This window comes from Mustela putorius, unplaced genomic scaffold (genome assembly GCF_011764305.1).
Source record: "Mustela putorius furo isolate JIRA1106 unplaced genomic scaffold, ASM1176430v1.1 tig00000577_pilon_pilon_pilon, whole genome shotgun sequence".
NCBI classification, from domain to species: Eukaryota; Metazoa; Chordata; class Mammalia; order Carnivora; family Mustelidae; genus Mustela; species Mustela putorius.
In genome coordinates, this window is record NW_025421421.1 from 3,156,893 (window position 1) to 3,177,705 (window position 20,813).

Here is a 20,813-nt window from a genome sequence, read left to right on the forward strand (position 1 = left end):
ATGTCTTTATTTATTTGAGAGAGAGAAAGAAGATACACAAGCGTGCACAGGCTGGGAGAGCACAGGGGATGGGAGAGAGCGGGATAAGGAATCTGAGGTGGACTCTATGCTGAGTATGGAGCCCGCCACAGGCCTAGATCTCACAACCTTGAAACTCCTGACCTGAGCTGAAACCAAGAGTTGTCCCCGTAAACCAGCCACCCAGGTGCCCCAATTCTAGACATTTCCAATGCCACATCCTTTTTTCAAGGTGATGAAAGCATAATAAAATTTGCAGAACATTTCCCCAAATGCAGGCTGACACATGCTTTTCTCTCTTCTGGTCGCTCAGGGTGACATTATCCCAGAGAAGAACTTTAAAACTGTTACCTAATATTGGAGCCCATAAAAACATCGTGCTTGTTTGTTTTGAAGGGAAGAATGGAATACAATTCCCATTTCTCCACAAATGTAGGTCTTTCCCAAGCATGCAGATTTTCTGTCATTGTTCTGTTTACTTGCAGTATGACAAGCTGTTTTGCTGATAACATAATTGCATAGTACTTGCTAAGAGAGATTTCTACCCAAAACAGTCACCACAGGGAAAGCATCTTGAAGATCTTTCTTTGAAAATGAGAAGACACATAATTTTCTTTTGTAAAGAAGAAGAAGAAAAAAAAAGATCAAATGCTTAGTATCTGGTCTATCAAACATTTCTAATTGGAGTGAGAGTGGGAAAACTGAAGTGATATTTGGAAAGAAAGCTATTTCAACTGTAGAAAGAAAGTAGAGTTTTATTATAGGTACCCGCAGAGTGCTTTCTTAGTGATCCAGAACAAAACCAATGATGACCAGACACATAATATGTGTTTTTGTTGCAATGTCTCTGCGGAACATGGAAACACAAGGCCTTCTTCACTGTACATTTTATTGCATATACTGAATAATTGAATATATAATGGTAAATTAGATGATGTGAATAAATCTCTGAAAAACAAAAATCAAATTCTATATAGTTTCAGGCATATAATCCAGAGAAAAATCTGTCCTTACAAACAGAGTTGTGATATAATATAGAAATATGCAGAAAGAAAAGGTCTATCTTCTGTGATAAACCAAAAGTGGAAGACCAGTCAGAAAAGTCGAAATGTGTAAATGGCTCTGCAATACTGGATAGCCTCATGAAGGATTGTCTTAAGACGAGCAGATGACCTAAGTCTTTCTGTTTATTGTCACCCCGGTGGGGGAATGGCAGTAGCACAAGTGGATGAGGGAGACCCTTCCATGCAGGAAGGAGACTTGGTTCCAGGGAGAACTGGAAGGACCAGACGTGAAATAATATCCATGAGGACCAACTGTTGAGTCTTAGAAGATGGAGGGAGTCTTAGAAGATGGAGCTAGTTTTCATTTTTCAGAGGTGTTTTCTCCCCAGCAGGAAGACAAATGTCCTTATCCCCATAGAATATAGGAATGAGGATAACTTTTCTGGAGAGAATCTCAATGCCGGGTACCAAGGCAGCATTGTCATACCGTAGACAACTGATAGGTGGTGATGTGCCACTGATGTTCCTTGGTAAACCTATGGGCAGAGCCCTAGATTTCATTCAGTCAGAGAAAGCTCTGGAGAGTTTAAGATTTATAGCATCCTCCTTCCCTTTCTCAGGAGGGAGAAAATGGAATAAAAAGAGGATCTCAATGAGCCAAGTAGGGGGATCTAATTGGGTTGATTGGGTTGATCATTATTTTTTACCACTTGCTGACTTTTCCCTGAGTGCTGGCTAAACTGGAGAAAATACTTGTTTTGGACTGTGACATTCAAATATTCCTTTTTAGTCTATTCTCAGTTATCATATCCTTATTGGTGTCGTCTTTCTGATGTATTCACTGGCAAGTTTGAAGAATGTGAATGTATCATAAAGAGCATGCCAAGGGGCGGCGTTCTTACAGCAATTCTTACAGCATCTGCATACTCTTCTATTCCAGAGTTTTACAACTGAGCTGTGATATATTTCCCCTAAACAACCAAACTAGAAGAAACAAATGAAAAGGCACTTGCCCAGAGTTAGCAATAATAATTCACATTTCTGTGGGTCTCCATCTTGGTTCCTCAAATATCACCCACTGGCTTCCGGGAGTCCCAGGAAAGTGCCTTACTTCGTGCACACAGTTACATTCTTTTACTCTTCCGCGACTCTCACATTCTCCCATTTGCCAGAAGTCTCCAAAACCCAGCTGCCTCCTGGTGGGGGCAGGAGATGCTGATAAGCCCTGCCAGTGGATATCACCATCCCTCGCATCTGTCCCCCTGCCTCCCGTGGTTGCCACAAAGTGGGGGCAGTCTCCATGCAGCAGAATTCTCAATATGTTCTCTGAAACCTTTAATTCACCAAAGCCAATATTCCACATAGTCATAGTGTGTGCCCTCAGTATTGCATTACCTTCAAGGTCCCTCAGAGAAGATTCCACAGAGCATGAGCTCCTTGAGATATGGTAAGCAGTGTCTCATAGACAAAGAATTTCATAGACAAATGATTTGGGGACTGCTGAGGCACACAGAAGTAAACCGATGTCTCCACTGCATGCCTTCATCTAAAAGTCCTTAATAAGCTGGTGTACATTGTGACTCTCAAGAAAATAAACGATTTCCCACATTTTTCCATAGTGGAAAAAGAAAGTTGAGTAAGTTTATGATTTATGTTTAGGATTGCCCCATGCAAAACAGAAAAAAAATATTTGTCTGGCTGGAGGTGGGGCCTGTTTTGGTCCTCTGTGCAGAGGGAGAGGGGAGAGAAGGGAGCAAAGTTGGACAAGACAAAATGAGAAGTAGAAGTCACAGGAGGGAGCAAACCACAGAAGGCAGCCGCTGGGTCAGCGCAGCTGGTCAGACCCAGAAGAGGTCTGGCAGTGGAGAGGGGACCTGGGAACAGGCAGAGAAGTCAATGGCACTGTGCTCTAGGAAAGACAGTCATCTGCTTCTCAAGCCTCAAGGCATTTCAGAGGACAGGCAGCAAACAGTTGCAGGTGGACTGTGCCAAGCTGTGGGAATCCCCCCAGCCACCAGCACCCCATCCCCATGTCCCCAGCCAAGCGTGCCTGAGAGCTGAGGATGAGCGCTGGTGTTTGCTCTATCTTCATCCTTCTAAAAAAGATGATTGGAGCATAAACATCTAGTACACTTTGGTCTGGAAAAGTCTCTTATCAAGAACAGCTCTTACCCCCGATTCCAGAAACTCAAAATTCTTACCATCTCTTTCTCTACTCTTTGTGGAAACTTGCCGTTAATTTGCAAGGTCCCCAGCGAGTTCCTGGTTCTCTGGGATGCTCGTTCACAAAGTTTCCTTAAATGCATTCCTTGGTCTGCAGAAGTTGCAATGGTTTCTGTAACTAATTTAGACTTTAATTTAGAAAATAAATAAGTGGAACTCATACTTTTTTCTTTCTAGCTCACTGTTCCTTCAGGTACTGTTTTACTTGCTTGAGATATGGAAGCAAATGATAAACTGACGGGGACATTTTTTTTTTTTTTTTCTGAGAAGAGCATAGTGTTGTTCTAGGTGAGAACCATGCCAACTTCCAGAATACTCTTTAGAAACATGAACCAAATTTTAGTTCAGACCAACAAAGATTATAACCCCGGAAAGGAAACTATTAAGAGTCTTCGTGATAAAACTGTTAGCAAGTAGACAGAGGAGGCTATGTTTCTTTTTGCCAATACTACCCTCTAGTGGAAAATGGGCAACAGAAAAGATCCTGTACGGAGAGTGCAACTGCTCCTTCCTTTGCTGCATAACAGAGCATTGGCACAGCAGATTACTGTCAACTTTTCTTCAGCCATCCCTAGAGCGTAAATATAACGAGCTATTGATTATGGCTGTTGGCATCACATTTCAATAAATTTTCTCATCTGAAATCATGCATTGTGCAAGAACGTCTGAACTAGGATAAAAGAAAGATTGCAACTCCAAAATATGTACAATGTACTATAGAGAGAAGGCTCCCACATAGCGCATTGGTTTATTCTTGGTCCTGCCAGTGGCAAGCGAAGGAAAGGGGGAGAAGAAACAGTCCTGGGAGCCCTCTGTTACTACTTGGGTTTGTGTCTAATCATCTGTGAGGCCTGATTATAGAAGATAACCACTATGCATGCAGTTAGAATGTGACTCTAGTGAATACTTTGGTAGGGGTAAAGGGGGGGGGCACTGTACTGAGTACTGTTAGCAACTATAAGACAACTAGAAGATCACATGCCTTTTTTTTTTTTCTCTGAAGAATCAAAGTACCAAAAGTATCTTATACCAATAAGGTTGTAAGTATCTTTTGAGATGAGAAAGAAAAAGCAGAAGAAAGAGGAGGAGGAGGAGAAAATTTATCAGGACATATTGAGTTTGTGTGACCTTGGGAACTTGTGTACAGAAAAATTTCAGTGTTGGGTCCCTTCTTTTCTGACCTTCAGAAGTTACAACTTTGGGTGCAAAAGGATTTCCACCCCTTTAGTTACAAGATTCACTCATTAAATTAATTGGCACTCTTGAAAAGAGCAGGAGAAAAGTGTGCGTGCAAATGTTTTATATATGTACCCCCTGCCTGAAACCTCAAGATCAATACAATCCACCACCCTCATTATCGAGAATGGTGCTTTCAATGTCTTGTACTTGTTCAGATTCTAAAGGTTGTAATTTATAAAAGAAGCTTTTTCATTTTTTGTTCACGGAAGGTTATGAAGACTGTATGTCAAAACTCAGGAAATGTTACTTTTTACTTTTTAGTTTTGCTTACACTTAAAGATCTCTTATTTTTCATTAAAGTTTGCAGATTTTCTCATATTTACCACTCAGAAGTCAACTCTATTGTGAATATAAAAGCAAATGCTGTTTGATTGTAACAGATAATTATCCTGACCTCTTTGCAAAAAGAGGTGTTTATATTCAGTTAATTAGTGGGTTCCCAATTTACATTGTACAGGGAAATTGTTGTATCAGAGCAGATATTAAAAACTGTGTAGAATAATTTTCTTCTTTTGTTTTTAATAACAAGTGAGGAAAAAGATGACCTGGGGAGTAAGATAATTAACACATTCAGCTTTAAGCTCAAATGTGTCTGACCCAAAGTACCCAAAACAATGCAGGGTGTAGTGATTATTTTAAAAACAAGTGAATTTAAGAAATATAGATCTGCCATGGTAAGAAGCATTATTTTGAGGAAAAACTAAAACGCAGTTCTCTATAAAACATAAAATGGCTGGGGGAAAAAATGGTCTTGCTCTCAAAGGACCAGATTTATTAATTTGGCTCTGTCAAATAACTAGATTAATTTGGGCAGAGTCACGACTATCTGCCGAATCAGTGTCTTTGCCTGTGAAATGACAAGTAAGTGACATGAAGGGAAGACCATCATGTTCTTGAGTGACCTCAGTAGACCCAGTGCCTCACACTGAGTCATAGAAATGGGAAGAACTTGATAATGATTTGTTTAAAGAGTGATACTGGGGCGCCTGGGTGGCTCAGTGGGTTAATCCTCTGCTTTCAGCTCAGGTCATGATCTCAGGGTCCTGGGATCGAGCCCCACATCGGGCTCTCTGCCCGGCAGGGAGTCTGCTTCCCCCTCTCTCTCTGCCTGCCTCTCTGCCTACTTGTGGTCTCTCTCTGTCAAATAAATAAATAAAATCTTTAAAAAAAAAGAGTGATACTACATAAATAACAATGCACTTATATCACTGAGTGGTAAAAATAAAATAGATGCCTGTAAATTAACTTGAAAACCTCCTGCAATAAATCACCATTGTTTTCTGTCTATCGGAACATCTAATTCTATGTGTCATTTTTGTAGTGTGCTATAGAGAAAACATGCTTGAACCATTTTATTTTGTAAAAATGTAAGATGGCATCAAAGGCTGTTTCATAGTTTGCATTTGAAATGCGCTAATCATCCCATTATGCTAAGTACATCCAGAATTTTCAGTGGCAACAGAAACATTAGTGGGCTTTTTTTTTTTTTTTTTGAAAAGTAACAGCAACACAACAAAGAAGGAACCATCCTTGACACCTGTGTCATAGAATGGCCCTTTTTAGAGAAGTTCCCCATCCCTGTTTCCAGAGTTCAGAACCACCTCATACCACTGGAACTACTGTCTGGGAAGATTGTGAGTGTCTTTCCCTTGTCCAGAAGGCATAATTTCAGACCGTTTGATGGAGTGGCACGCTATTTCACGCGTGAATATTGGATAGTTCTGCCAGCTTCCTTCCGGCCGCGGCTCTGCAGGGAGAATCACGGGATTGAGAGGGTGGAAGGTTGATGGTGGCAAATAGGTTGTGGGATAGGAAGAGAGTGGGCCGACTCATAACTGTGCCCCCACCCCGCTGTTCCCAGCAGCTCTAAACTCTCCATTGTGTTTTCTAGGATATGAATGATTACCCGCCTGTATTTAGTAAACGGATCTACAAGGGGATGGTGGCTCCGGACGCTGTCAAGGGCACACCCATCACGACCGTTTATGCCGAAGACGCAGACCCCCCTGTAAGTAAGGGACAGGGATAGGTATTCAGGATCTTAGCAGAGAGGACCTTGCGCGCTCACACAGGACACACTTTCTGGGCAGCACGTTCGGACGGTCTGAGTCCACTCTGTCCTCCCCAGTCATTTCATGTGTGCTCGCCTGTAGCACCCATGGGGACACATGCACTTCACACAATTATTATTGAACACAGTTAAGCAGATGCCTTCTATGTTGCTGGAATTCAGAATTTGCTATTCACCAATGTATCCTACGTGAATAATAAATAGAGTTAGAAAAGTTCTCTGTGTTCAGAGTCAGTATCATTTGGGCTTTTTATTTAGGACAGTATAAGATTAGTTTAACTGGTTTAGGTTTCATCTTTAAGAGTTTTCCATTTTAGTCACATATTACATAATGACATAATAGTTACATTGAATGTGTTAATTTTGGTAATTTTGGTAAATATTAATATGTTTTTTAGAACATATTTAATGCAGTCTTTATTATCCAGAATTTTACCTCTTTTGAGATATTCCAGATTGCCTTCCAAAATAGAGGGTTTTCATTACAGCAGAAGTGAGGTAAATTTTCCTTAGTGTTATTATGTTGATGAGTGAAAAGTAGCATGCAGAAAAAATAGTACCTATATAAAATGCTTTGTGTAAATAATGTGAGCACTTTATAAATATTAATTAATCTCTTAATAGCAAAATAATGAAGATCAGATGTTTTACTTTTGAGTGAGCTTCCACCATTAGTCAGGGGCTGATATACTCTACAAAAATAAAAGAAATATTAAATAAGACATTTAAAAAAAAACAAGAAAATAGAGAAAGACCCGAATTTTATAAGTGATCTAGGAGTTCTGTTTCATATTGCTAATATAAATAATATTTGTGTAATGCCGTTTATTTAATAAAAGGTGAATGACTGTCAGAACATTTTTAACCTTCAACTGTGACAGGTCATATGCAGTCTTTTGTGACGATAATGTCTTGAAAAATAATAATGTTAACATGAAAGCAGTAACCTTTCCGTCAGAAGCTCCTTTTCTCAAGTGTGTTAAAATGTCTTTGAAACTGTTTTATTGCATTCTGGGAAATATGATAGGCAAAATTTTGTAGATTTGGACACACTAGTCAATATGGTGAATATGAAATTGGTGCTATATCTGCTTTTAATATAAACTGTCAGAAAAAAAAAAAATATATATATATATATAAACTGCCGGAGGTAGAAACTACTTTGAAATTAAGAGTACACTTTCAGTTCTCTCCAAGGCATGTGTTTTGAACATCAAGTCTATACTGATTATTGTGCTAACCAATTTTTGCTCTCCAGACCGGAGAATCTTCTAGGAAAAACAGAACTGCTCATAGGAATTAAAACACACTCTACTAAATGAGTATAAACAAGCCCAGCATCTTAAAATACTCATATATCTTTCTCTTTTTTAAAGATTTATTTATTTAAGAGAGAGTGTGAGTGAGGTCAGGGAGAGAGAGAAGCAGACTTCCCCGCTGACTTGGGATCCCAAAACAAGGCTCCATCCAATCCCAGGACTCAAACCCTGAGATCATGACATGGGCCTTAATCAGGAGTCAGATGTGTAACAAACTGATCCATGCAGGCACCCCCCAAATTTTGTATTTCTAAGACATTTATATTAGCACAGAGTGGAAGATAGTGTTAAGATTAATGGCATTAATGATAAGAGACTAAATGTAGGTATGCGGATCCCCTACGTGCCACATACCTCAGGTGTGGGTACAGATGCCCAAATCCTCACTTTCCTTTAGGCACCTGCCACCTTGGTACCTGGCTGGACCTTCAGATCACCCCACCAATGTGAGAGAAGTTGTCTCAGTCTGTTGTCTGTTCCATAAAGAAATGCTATTATTTATGTAAAATATCTAGAAAGAGGCCCTCAACTTGTGGTGAGATAAATGATTAGAATAGTTTAATAGAGAAATTATATTTTGTTACTCATTTTTTAATTACCTTAAATGGGTTTGAAGATCAAGATCTTACTCCCTTCACGGGTAGATAGCACATTTTGGGGTAGTCCAGGCTTTGAGTCTCATTTATTATCTTTGGATCTTTCCTTTTTTACAGCCTGACGTGTATGGAAATTTATGGAAATTTACCAGTTTCAAATTCCATATTTCTGTTAAGAAGTTCTTAGGTTTTTATCCCCAGTAGTAGTTTCTCACATTTAACATCTATTGCTGGCTTTTCAGTAGGTGAAAGATAGATGATAGTCATTCAGTGGAAATACCGAGCATATTTATTTCAGTTAGGGAGTGTGTATTTTGTCAGACTCAGTTTTTTAAGTTTTTTATTCTAATTTCAGTGTGGTTAACATACAGTGTAAGAATAGTTTCAGGTGTACAATATAGTGATTCAACACTTCTGTACATTACTCCTTGCTTATCGTGACAAGTGAGCCCCTGAGTCCCCCTCACCTATTTCCCCTCCACCTCCCTTCTGGTAACCATCAGTGTTCTTTGTAGCTAAGAGTCTGTTTCTTGGTCTCTCTCTCTCTCTTTCCTTTGTTTGTTTCTTTTGTTTCTTAAGTCCCACGTATGAGTGAAACCATATGGAATTTCTCTGACTGACTTATTTTGCTTAGCATTATACTCTCTAGCTCCATCCATGTTGATGCAGATGGTGAGATCTCATTCTTTTTTATGGCTCAGTAATACTCCATTGTGTACATATACCACATGTTCTTTATCCACTCATCTGTTGATGGATTTTGGAACACTTCTATAATTTGGGTATTGTAAATAATGTGGCTATAAACATAGGGGTGCATGTATCCTTCTGGATTAATGTTTTTGTATTTTTTGAGTAAATACCCAGTAGTGTAAATCCTGGATTATAGGGTAGTTTTATTTTCAACTTTTTGAGGAACCTCCATACTGTTTCCCATAGTGGCCACACCAGCTTGCACTCCCACCAATAGTGCACGAGGGTTCCCCTTTCTCTGCATCCCTGCCAACACCTGGTATTTCTTGTGTTAATAATTTAATTCTTTCTGACATGTTCTCAGGCTTAGTGCTGATACTTGACACACCAGCAATCTTCTGCATAACCAGTGTTCAACACTGAGTTTTCTAGTGATTGCTGGCAAGCTGGATCCCTTAAATTAACCTAGTTGCAACTGGGCTACACCTACACCAATTAGAAATAAAAGCTCGATTCCGTGAAAATATTCAGAACATAAATTTCACATTACACAACTTTTAAAAGTATTATGATTGATTTTTACTTGTATAATTTTATGTCAGTGCCATAAATCCAGAATATGTATTTTTTTGAATGAAGTTACTGAGTATTTTCTACTTTGTTGCTATTATAAACATTCCGTAATTAGAAGATACGGTTCAGGGCTCCCATGTGTAAGTATCTTTGGAAACACTTTGTGTATTTAATGGTCTCTTTTCCAAACTAGAAAGGAAGGTCCTCAAGGACAAGAATCAAAGCTTAACTCCAGTTTGCATGTCCACATCCAATGCTATGCTTGAGACTTTGCAGTCTCTTAGGAAACATTCATTAGATAATTGAATAAATGAATAAATTAACAGGGATTTCTATACTCTCCAGAACTGACAAAGTACACCAGATATTCAGAAATTAAGTGATTTGTGACAATGGGAACACTTGGGTGTCTCTAGTTTGGCCATCGAGGGCTGTGCAAAGAGAGCGGGTGGTGCATGTGCAAGACAGAGCAGACTGACATGTGCGCAAGGTGGAGCAAGTCTTCTTCACCCTCCTAGCCTGGCCATGGCCACAACTCAGCAGTAATAATGTTCGCCTCAAGAGACTGGCCACCTCCTTTTCAAGACATTGTGTTTCCTCTAAATGAAGGGAGAACCACCTACTTTTAACCCAGAAAGTAGCAAAACAAAATCCTTTGAAGTATCAGATGGATAACCTGGATAAAGTCTTTTTTTTTTTTTTTAAGATTTTATTTATTTATTTGACAGAGAGAGAGAGATCACAAGTAGGCAGAGAGGCAGGCAGAGAGGGGGAAACAGGCTCCCCGCTGAGCAGAGAGCCCAACATGGGGCTGGATCCCAGGACCCTGAGACTATGACCCAAGCCGAAGGCAGAGACTTAACCCACTGAGCCACCCAGGTGCCCCCTGGATAAAGTCTTAAAGCCAAAGAGAGCACCGTTGCTGAATATAAATGAAGAATTTTAAAATGCATGTTGTACAGAACTGAAGTGCTCTAGACAGGGGGTGTGGGGGGGACAACCTCCCAGGGACTTGTTTTTTTCCCACTGAATTAAAACTGTTAGGACTTTATTTTCTGCCTTGCTTTTGTGACAGCGTTGGCATTAAGGAGTTCACAGAGATGTGAATAGGTAATGACTGATCATTTCGGATATTAAAAATCGCTAACCTTTTCTTTCTGCTCACCAGAGACCTCTCAATCCAACTTTCACAAAACAAAACTGCAAGTGTAACTTCCATTTGCATATTTTATTTTTCCAGAAGCTGCAGGCCAAACCCCGAGATACAAGAGTTCTGTTTGTGGGCAGGGCAAGCGCCTGACAGAACGGGACCCCTTGTGAGAATGTAGATGCAGAAAAGTTGGCATAAATAAATGAAGTTTACATTTTGCTCATTTCCAGTAAAGTATGAGGAATCCATGGGGGATCCCTTTCCTCATGGTTATATAATTCTTTCCACTTAATGCATTTTAGGACGTTATAGGATTCCCATTTAAAGTCAAGTAGTAGTTGGAACATGTTCAATATTAGCAATTGTCACACTCTTGTTTGCATATATTCGTGTATTATTGACATGGAAAACTTCTTTTTTTTTTTGATTTTGATATTCACTTATGAAATACATATGCTCCCTAAAAGAGATCTTGCAAGTTCTCAATAGTAATTGGCTTTAAAAATCAGTTAAGTATTCTCATTATATTTTTTTTCAGAAATAATTTTTATAAAAGGCCAATAATTACAAGTGTGGGTTACTTTTGCCTCTGCTGAGATTTTGAGAGCTATACTAGCCACTCAGTTTAGACAAGCTGCCTGAAGAATTACATCTAAAGTGTTTTCACAAGTGGCTTTAACATCCTTCTCAATCATTCAAGTTTCATCGGTCTCTAAGAGAGCAAAAAAAAAAAGGTGGTCAGGTTTTCTTTCCTATGACACATACCCGATGTTTTATGAAATTGACGTGACGTCACCAAATAATGCCAAGTCAATACAGCGATCTTGTCAAAATCATTAACCAATTCTTGTATATATGTTCAAAGATATTCAATGTGTATGTAAGACTTTGCATGCATCTTCCCATTTTTTTTCATTAATGGGAGCGCAGTACACACTGTTACAGTTAGTGACTCTGTTGCAGTCTAAGAGCAGAGATAGAGCCGAAGAAGAAAAGCAATCATTGTCTGTATCCATGATTTCCCACCTGCTTGCTTTGTGGGCAAGAGTTCAAAGTAGTTAGGGCCACGAGTTTGAGATTGTATTTTTGTCTCCAGATAATATGGGTGTTCTGCATTCTTTTCCATTGATGCCTTTACAGATTTGACTTTCATCACCCACCACATACTGGCTTGTGGAGTTATTCTGTACGGATTTAGATTATTGCTAGCAAGGTAGCAAAAATTCTGCTGTCAGAGCTCGGAGGCTACTAACCACATTCACTGACCCTGGAGTACATGGGGGGGGGGAAGTGCACACAGCTTAGTGTTTTGTTTTTTTCCTTCACATCAAAGCTGTCAGGGAATAGTTATCAAAAACTGTTTTTGCGATGCATGTCAGCTTGTGAAAATTGAGTTGATGTAGCCCCAACCTGCATCCCTCTGGTCTCGAATACTTAATTAGAAAGAAAGCACACAGTGAGACAGTTGGGACTTGATCTTTAAAATGACAATGAGCTATAATTAGATTTGAGAGTATAAATGAGTAGAAAAGGGAAGGTTTTATGAGAAAGTTTACACATGATTAATGTCTAGAAAAGGTTTATCTAATATTTTAGGAATCTGTGTCATTTTCCTTTTGTGGCTTATTGATTCCTTTCAAGAACAATTACATTGTTAGCATTACTTGAGATCAATATTAGATTTAAGTGTTTCAGAAGTAAATATTGCTCTTCTAATTAAAAACCTGCCATCTTACTTGGACTTAAAGGGCGTTTTTCTTGTGTTATGAATGGTAAGTAACATCTGGGAAGTTTAGGCTTATTTGTTTTGTTTTGTTTTGTTTTTAGCCTTTACAAAAGTGTCACCCAGTGATACATCAGTGACTTACACCATTTTTTTTTTTTAAGAGAATATGCCTCATGGGGTTAGGATTCCTATACACATTAACACAAGTTTTCCAAAGTAACTGAGTGAAATATAGCAGACCTTTTCTGGAGCTCACCTAGCAACCTCCCTTAGGCTTAAATTATGTGCTTTATTGTGTAGTTCTTCCAGGGAAAATGGAAAGAGACCCTCTGAAAGAGTTTCTTAGCTTCTCATGATCTGGACTTGGCCTCAACAACCCTCAAAGCCACGCCACTGGTAACTCTTGGTCTTAGAATCTCCACTCCACACTTCTTCCCTATCCTTAAACACTGGCCATATGAAGACAGTAGACCTACAATCTAATATGTGCCTGGCACAACACAGATACCTCATAAAACTTACTGAATGAATAAACCAATCAGAAAACATTTATTGTGGACCTAACAATTAAGAATATGGCAAGACAGACACAGAGATCAAGCCATGGGAGTGCGTATTAAAAATGCCAAGAAATGCACCAGTCTGTAGAGAATGGGGGAATATGTGTGTCCCGGTGATGTCTAAATCTACTCCAGATAGGAATTCAACTCTGAAAATCATATAGGGGATTCATTTAAGTGAGGGTAAAAGAAATAGCCAAAGGAAATGTATTCAAAAATTGCAGAGTCAAAAATATCCGTCTTATGACCATGAATTTATGTGACATGATTGGAATATGTTTGATTAAATATATGTTAGCTACTTAAAAGAATAGCCCACAGGGCACCTGGGTTGCTCAGTTGTTAAGCGTCTGCCTTCAGCTCGAGTCATGATCTCAGGATCTTGGGATCCAGTTCTCCATCAGGCTCCCTGCTCAGTGGGGAGCCTGCTTATCGCTCTCCCTCTGCTTGCTGCTCCCCCTGCTTGTGTTTGTGCTCTCTCCCTCTCTCTCTCTGTCAAATAAATAAATAAAATAGTTTTTAAAAGTAGCCCCAGAACATCAGGACTGTCTTAGATACCCATTTGTAGACTGGAACTATGGCAAATATGGTTTTGTGAAACCCATTTTATCATATAGAAAAATGGAAGCTTACTCAAGACTTAACAAAAAGCAGTGACAAAAGTCAGACCTATGGGTGCCTTGGTGGCTCAGTCATTAGTTTTCTGCCTTCAGCTCAGGTTATGATCCCAGGGTCCTGGGATCCAGCCCCACATCAGGCTCCCTGCTCAGTGGGAGTCTGCCCCTCTACTGCTTGTGCTCTCTCTCTCTCTCTCTCTCTCTCTCTCTCTCTGTCTCCCTCTCTCTCTCTCAAATAAATAAAATCTTAAAAAAAAATCAGAGCTACACAGTGGAACAGTGATTTGTCTCTGAGATGCAGTATTTATTGGATGAAATAATAAATGAAAGCCAAGAGATTACTTAACAGATTTGCTTCATTTAATCATTAAAAAAAAATACCAGGGTGGACAAAGGAAACAGAGAAAGCAGAAATAATAAAGTCATTGAAATGGAAGAATTAATAGTGATTGGGCAGGAAGCTGAAGATACAGATGAAATAAAAGCAAAATCAAAAGTGAATCACAGCCTTCTGTCTCGACTGATGAAGACACTGATGATATTAGTTGGTGGAAATAAGGTAGATGGAGAACAAAGCTCTTCTAAGAGGAAAATATTGAGATCAAAGAAGGACATAGTCCATTTTAAATGATTTCAGACCACATGTGTGCCACCAGCTACAGAAGGCTATGTCGTCCTCCCAGATCTGGGCAGGATTCTAGTGTTGGGTCTGGTGGAAACTTCTCTCTTTCCCAGGATTATAGGCTCACTCAACAAGGGAATGCCTAACACCTAGTGCTGAGAGGAGGCTGGAGGCAGATGGCAGGAAGGGCCATGAGTTCTTCTCATAGCTCAGCAACACCATGGGGAGGATGGAGCACAAGCTCGGTGGCCAAAGCTGTTTCCATCTGATGTCAGGGGGACCTGGCTACATTGAGAGGGCCAGGGAGGGATCCAGTAGAAAATATGGGAGTGAGAACACAAGAAAATTGCAGAATAGGAGCCACCCGGATTGAAGTTGATGTGAGAGTAATGAATACATCCTCCAAGAAAGAATATGTAACCAGATAAGCGAAAACCTTGGAAATAAATCCTCAGGTTATGCCCTCTTGAAGATGGGCCAGGGGATGAGGAGGGAAACAGAAAGACTGAGGGGCAGGAGAGAAGTCTGCTAGGCATGTAGTTCAGAGCAAAGGAAGTGTTCAATGCAGAGAAGGAAATTAAAAGGTAAAGGATTTTTTTTTACAGACCAGGCAAGATGAATGACATCAAGCTGAGTGGATGACCTTAGTTCTGTTGATTAGACTTGTGGGGAAGCTCAGTGGTAAGCCGTCCTCTGCTGCTCTCCTGCAGCTGGCTTTCCCTTTTATTTGTCATGTGTCTGAGTTATTTTGGGCACGACTTTTATCTATAAGTCACTTTTTTTTTGTTTTTGACCTTGTTTATTTTTATCACATCTGTTTCGAAGAATTGAATTCTACACGAAAATGTCTGGCATTTTAATTCCATTTCCCAGATGCATTTACAATAACTATTTATACTTATTTTTGTATTTAAGCATATGCATGATTTATGCCCATCTTTCCATATTCTGATGCATCCCTTTTTAAGATCTATACTTTGTTGCCTCTCATGGATTACTCCTGTATGTCTTAAACTTTGTAGGAAGGATACATATGTTGTGGGTTCCAAGTATGAAATTTTCTTTTGCTTATACATGTAACATATGAGTTGACAGGCTATTACTGTCTTGAGTTCAAACTTTTACTTTTTAAAACTGTATATATGTTTTCCCACTATTTTCTGTATTTTTACTTATTTATTAACTTATTTAGGGAGAAAGAGAGGAGGGATGGGCAGAGGGAGAGAGAATATCTCAAGCAGACTCCCTGCTGAATACAGAGCCCGACAGGGGGCTCCATATCAGGACCCTGAGATCATGACCTGAAACCAAACCAAGAGTCAGTCACTAAAACTACCAAGTCACCTTTCACCGGTATATTTTGAGAAATTCTTTTGTCTATATTAATTGTTGCTGGTATATGATGGTCCCTTTCCACCTGCAAACTTACAGAGTTCATCACCCCAGGATAGTTTTAAGTAATGTCAGGGCTACAGAGAGATTGGCTGGTCTCGCCTCCTCAAGCCTCTACTGGCCAGCCATGCATGGGTAATTCACCGTCACTCTGTCCCTGAGTTCTTCCATTTGTAAAATGAAGACAAAACAACATAATTGAACTATTTTCTTTTTTTATTTTTTATTAACATGTAATATATTATTAGGTCCAGGGGTACAGGTCTGTGAATCGCCAGGTTTACATACTTCACAACACACTTCATAGCACATACTTTGCCCAACCACCCTCTCCTTACTCCCCTACCCCTGGCAACCCTCAGTTTGTTTTGTGAGATTAAGAGTCTCTTATGGTATGTCTCCTTCCAGATCCCATCTTCTTGTTTCATCTTTTCCTTCCCTACCCCACAAACCATCACTTTGCCTCTCAACTCCCTCATATCAGGGAGACCATATGATAATTGTCTTTCTCTGAATGACTTATTTCGCTAAGCATAATACCCTCTAGATCCATCGTCATCATTGCAAATGCCAAAACTTCATTTCTTTTTTTTTTAAGATTTCATTTCTTTTGATGGATGCATAATATTCCATTGTGTGTGTTTGTGTGTGTGTATACATATATATGTATATATACACACACACATATATATATCACATCTTCTTTATCCATCCACCTGTTGATGGGCATCTAGGTTCTTTCCATAGTTTGGCTATTGTGGACATTGCTGCTATAAACCTGTGGGTGCACATGCCCCTTTGGATCACTACATTTGTTTCTTTAGGGTAAATGCCCAGTAGTGTGATTGCTAGGTCATAGGTTAGCTTTATTTGCAAGTTTTTGAGGAACCTTCATGCTATTTTTCAGAGTGGCTGTACCAGCTTGAATTTCCACCAACAGTGTAGGAGGGTTCCCCTTTCTTTGCATCCTCTCCAACATCTGTCATTTTCTGACTTGTTAATTTTAGCTATTCCAGCTGGGTGAGGTGGTATCTCATTGTGTTTTTGATTTGTATTTCCCTGATGCCGAGTGATGTGGAGCACTTTTTCATGTGTCTGTTGGCCATCTGGATGTCTTCTTTGCAGAAATGTCTGCTCATGTTCTCTGCCCATTTCTTGAATGAATTCTTTGTTCTTTTTTTTTTTTTTTTTTTGATACTTTGTTCTTTGAGTATTGAGTTTGATAAGTTCTTTATAGATTTTGGATACTAGACCTTTATCTGATATGCCATTTGCAAATATCTTCTCCCATTCTGTCAGTTATCTTTTGGTTTGTTGACTGTTTCCTTTGCTGTGCAAAAGCTTTTGATCTTGATGAAGTCCCAATAGTTCATTTTTGTCCTTGTTTCTCTTGCCTTTGGTGATGTTTCTGGGAAGAAGTTCCTGCAGCTAAGGTTTAAGAGATTGCTGCCTGTGTTCTCCTCAAGGATTTTGATGGATTCCTTTCTCACATTGAGGTCTTTCATCCATTTTGAGTTTTTTTTTTTTTTTTTTTTTTTTGTGAGTGGTGTAAGAAAATGGTCTAGTTTAATTTTTCTGCATGTGGCTGTCCAATTTTCCCAACACCATTTGTTGAAGAGACTTTCTTTTTTCCACTGGACATTCTTTTCTGCTTTGTTGAAGATTAATTGATTGTATAATTATATTTTTACTTCTGGGCTTTCTATTCTGTTCCATTGATCTATGTGTCTTTTTTTGTGTCAGTACCATACTGTCTTCATGATGACAGCTTTGTAATAGAGCTTTAAGTCTGGAATTGTGATGCCACCAACTTTGGCTTTCTTTTTCAACATTCCTCTGGATATTCTGGGTCTTTTCTGGTTCCATATAAATTTTAGGATTATTTGTTCCAATTCTTTGAAAAAAAATGGTGGCATTTTGATAGGGATTGCATTAAACATGTAGATTGCTTTAGGTAGCATAGACATTTTCACAATATTTGTTATTCCAATCCATGAGCATGGAACACTTTTCCATTTATTTGTGTCTTCTTCAATTTCTTTCATAAGTAATTTATAGTTTTCTGAGTACAGATTTTTTGCCTTGTTGGTTAGGTTTATTCCCAGGTATTTTATGGTTTTAGGCACAATTGTAAATGAGATGAACTCCTTAATTTCCCCTTCTTCAGTCTTGTTGTGGGTGTATAGAAATGCAGCTGATTTCTGTGCATTGATATTATATCCTGACATTTTATTGAATTCCTGAACAAGTTCTAGCAGTTTTGGAGTGGAGTCTTTTGGGTTTTCCACATAAAGTATCATATCTTCTGCAAAGAGTGAGAGTTTGACTTCTTCGTTGCTGATTTGGATGCCTTTAATTTCTTTTTGTTGTGTGCTGAGGCTAGAACTTCTAGTACTATGTTGAATAGCAGTGGTGATAGTGGACATCCCTGCCATGTTCCTGATCTTAGTGGAAAAGCTCTCAGTTTTTCTCCATTGAGAATGTTATTTGGGGTAGGTTCTTCATAGAGGCCTTCGGTGATATTGAGGATGTACCCTCTATCCCTAAACTTTGAAGATTTTTTTTTTTAAAGATTTTATTTATTTATTTGACAGAGAGAAATCACAAGTAGATGGAGAGGCAGGCAGAGAGAGAGAGAGGGAAGCAGGCTCTCCGCTGAGCAGAGAGCCCGATGCAGGACTCGATCCCAGGACTCTGAGATCATGACCTGAGCCGAAGGCAGCGGCTTAACCCACTGAGCCACCCAGGCGCCCAACTTTGAAGATTTTTGATCGAGAAAGGATGCTATGCTTTGTCAAATGCTTTTTCAGCATCTATTGAGAGTATCATATGGTTCTTGTTCTTTCTTTTATTAATGTATTGTATCACATTGATGGATTTGCAGATGTTGAGCAAAACTTGCAGCCCTGGAATAAATCCCACTTGGTTGTGGTGACTAATCCTTTTAATTTACTGTTGGATCCTATTGACTACTATTTTCACATCTGTGTTCATCAAGGATATTAGTCTGTAATTCTCTTTTTTGATGGGTTCTTTGTCTGGTTTTGGGATCAAGGTAATGCTGGCCTCAGAAAATGAGTTTGGAAGTTTTCTTTTCATTTCTATTTTTTTGACGAGTTTCAGGAGAATAGGAATTAATTCTTCTTTAAATGCTTGGAAGAATTCCGCTGGGAAGCTGTCTGGCCCTGTGGTCTTGTTTGTTGGGATATTTTTGATGACTGCTTGAATCTCCTTACTGCTTATGGTTCTGTTCAGGTTTTCTATTTCATCCTGGTTGACTTGTGATAGTTTATCCATTTCTTCCAGATTGTCAAATTTGCTGGCATATAATTGCTCATAATATATTTTTATAATTGTTTGTATTTCTTTGGTGTTGTGCTCTCTCTTCTTTCATTCATGATTTTATTTTTTTGGGTCCTCTCTCTTTTCTTTTTGATAAGTCTGGCCAGGGGTTTATCAATCTTACTAATTCTTTCAAAGAACCAGCTCCTAGTTTCATTGATTTGTTCTATTGCTTTTTTAGTTTCTGTTTCATTGATTTCTGCTCTGATCTTTATTATTTCTCTTCTTCTCCTGGGTTTAGACTTTACTTATTGTTCTTTCTCCAGCTCCTTTAGGTGTAGGGTTAGGTTGTGTATTTGAGATCTTTCTTGTTTCTTGAGAAAGACTTGTATCCCTATATATTTTCCTCTCAGGACTGCCTTTGCTGTGTCCCACAGATTTTGAACTATTGTGTTTTCTTTATCATTTGTTTCCATGAATTTTTTCAATTCTTCTTTAATTTCCTGGTGAATATGCAGAGTTACCCACTTGATTTTGGGAATATTTTGGTCTCTTAGAAGAAGCTACCTTCCAAAATTTTAAAGAAAGAATATATAGTATTCTACATTTATTTATTTCTAATAATAAATAGATATTAATATATTAATAATAAATAGATATTTATTTCTAATAATAAATAAATATTAAGTATTTATTTCTTTATATCTTTCTTTATTCTTTATAATATAAAGTATATATATATATATACACACACACACACACACACACAAATAAGGATAAACATGATGAAGGGATGGAATATGACTGTAAAGATGAAAACTTAGAAAAATTTCTAAAAAAGGAGTTGATGAGATAAGTTGGTTGGGATAAGAAAGAAAAAGAAAATGGAGAGATTTTGCTCAGGCTGGAGACTAGAACAAACCCTGTGCTAGATTTAGGGTATATTTTGATCTATTAGAAGAAGTTGTCTCCCATATTTTTTTTTAGAAGAAAAAACCCTATGTGTATACAAAAGATAAAGTTAGATACAATGAAAGATGAAATGTGACTCTAATAATAAATGTTCAAAAAGTTTTTTTAAAGAAAGATATTGTTAAGATAAACTAGTTAAAAGAAACATTAAAAGAGGAAAGAGTAAAAGTTAAAAAAATTAGAACAAGACAAAAAGTAAAAAAAATTTAACTTTGCAAGACTAAAGAATCATGGGGAGAAATCCATGAATTCTGTGCTTTGCTTTCCCCTCCTCTGGAATTCTGCTCTTCTCCTTGATCAGTGAGCTTGGTCTTCACTGGATTTCTGGCTGATCTTCTGGGGGAGAGACCTGTTGTAGAGATTCTTAAGTGTCTTTGCCTGAGGCGGAATTGCACTGCCTTTGCCAAGGGCCAGGCCAGGTAATCTGCTCCGGTTAGCTCTCTAGAGTTTTTGCTCCCTGAATGCTTTTCATAGAGCTCTGGAGGACCAGAATGAAAATGGCATCCTCCCAGTCTCTGGCCCCAAGGAGCCGAGAGCGTGGGGTCCTATTCTTCAGTGCGCCCTTGGAGGCAAGTGCTCAACCACTCCCATTTTCCTGGTCTCTGACCGCACTCTGAGCTCACCCGGCCTGTGACCAAACGTCTCTCTCTCTGGCACACAGCCCCATTTAGAGTCTCCAAACCCAGCAGATCCCTGCTGCTCTTCCAGGGGGTTTCTTCCTGGATTTGCCACTTGTGGGGGTCCCTGCTCAAAGAG

The 20,813-nt window shown here is 38.9% G+C and overlaps 1 protein-coding gene across 1 annotated transcript in view; it reads left to right on the forward strand.

Moving 5' to 3' along the window:
• PCDH15 (protocadherin related 15) overlaps nt 1–20,813 on the forward strand; it is a 731,887-nt gene that overhangs the window by 502,578 nt on the left and 208,496 nt on the right. The window contains exon 21 of the mRNA XM_045081472.1: nt 6,376–6,492. Within this exon, the coding sequence (XP_044937407.1) occupies nt 6,376–6,492 (117 nt within the window). The remainder of the gene's footprint in view (nt 1–6,375; nt 6,493–20,813) is intronic.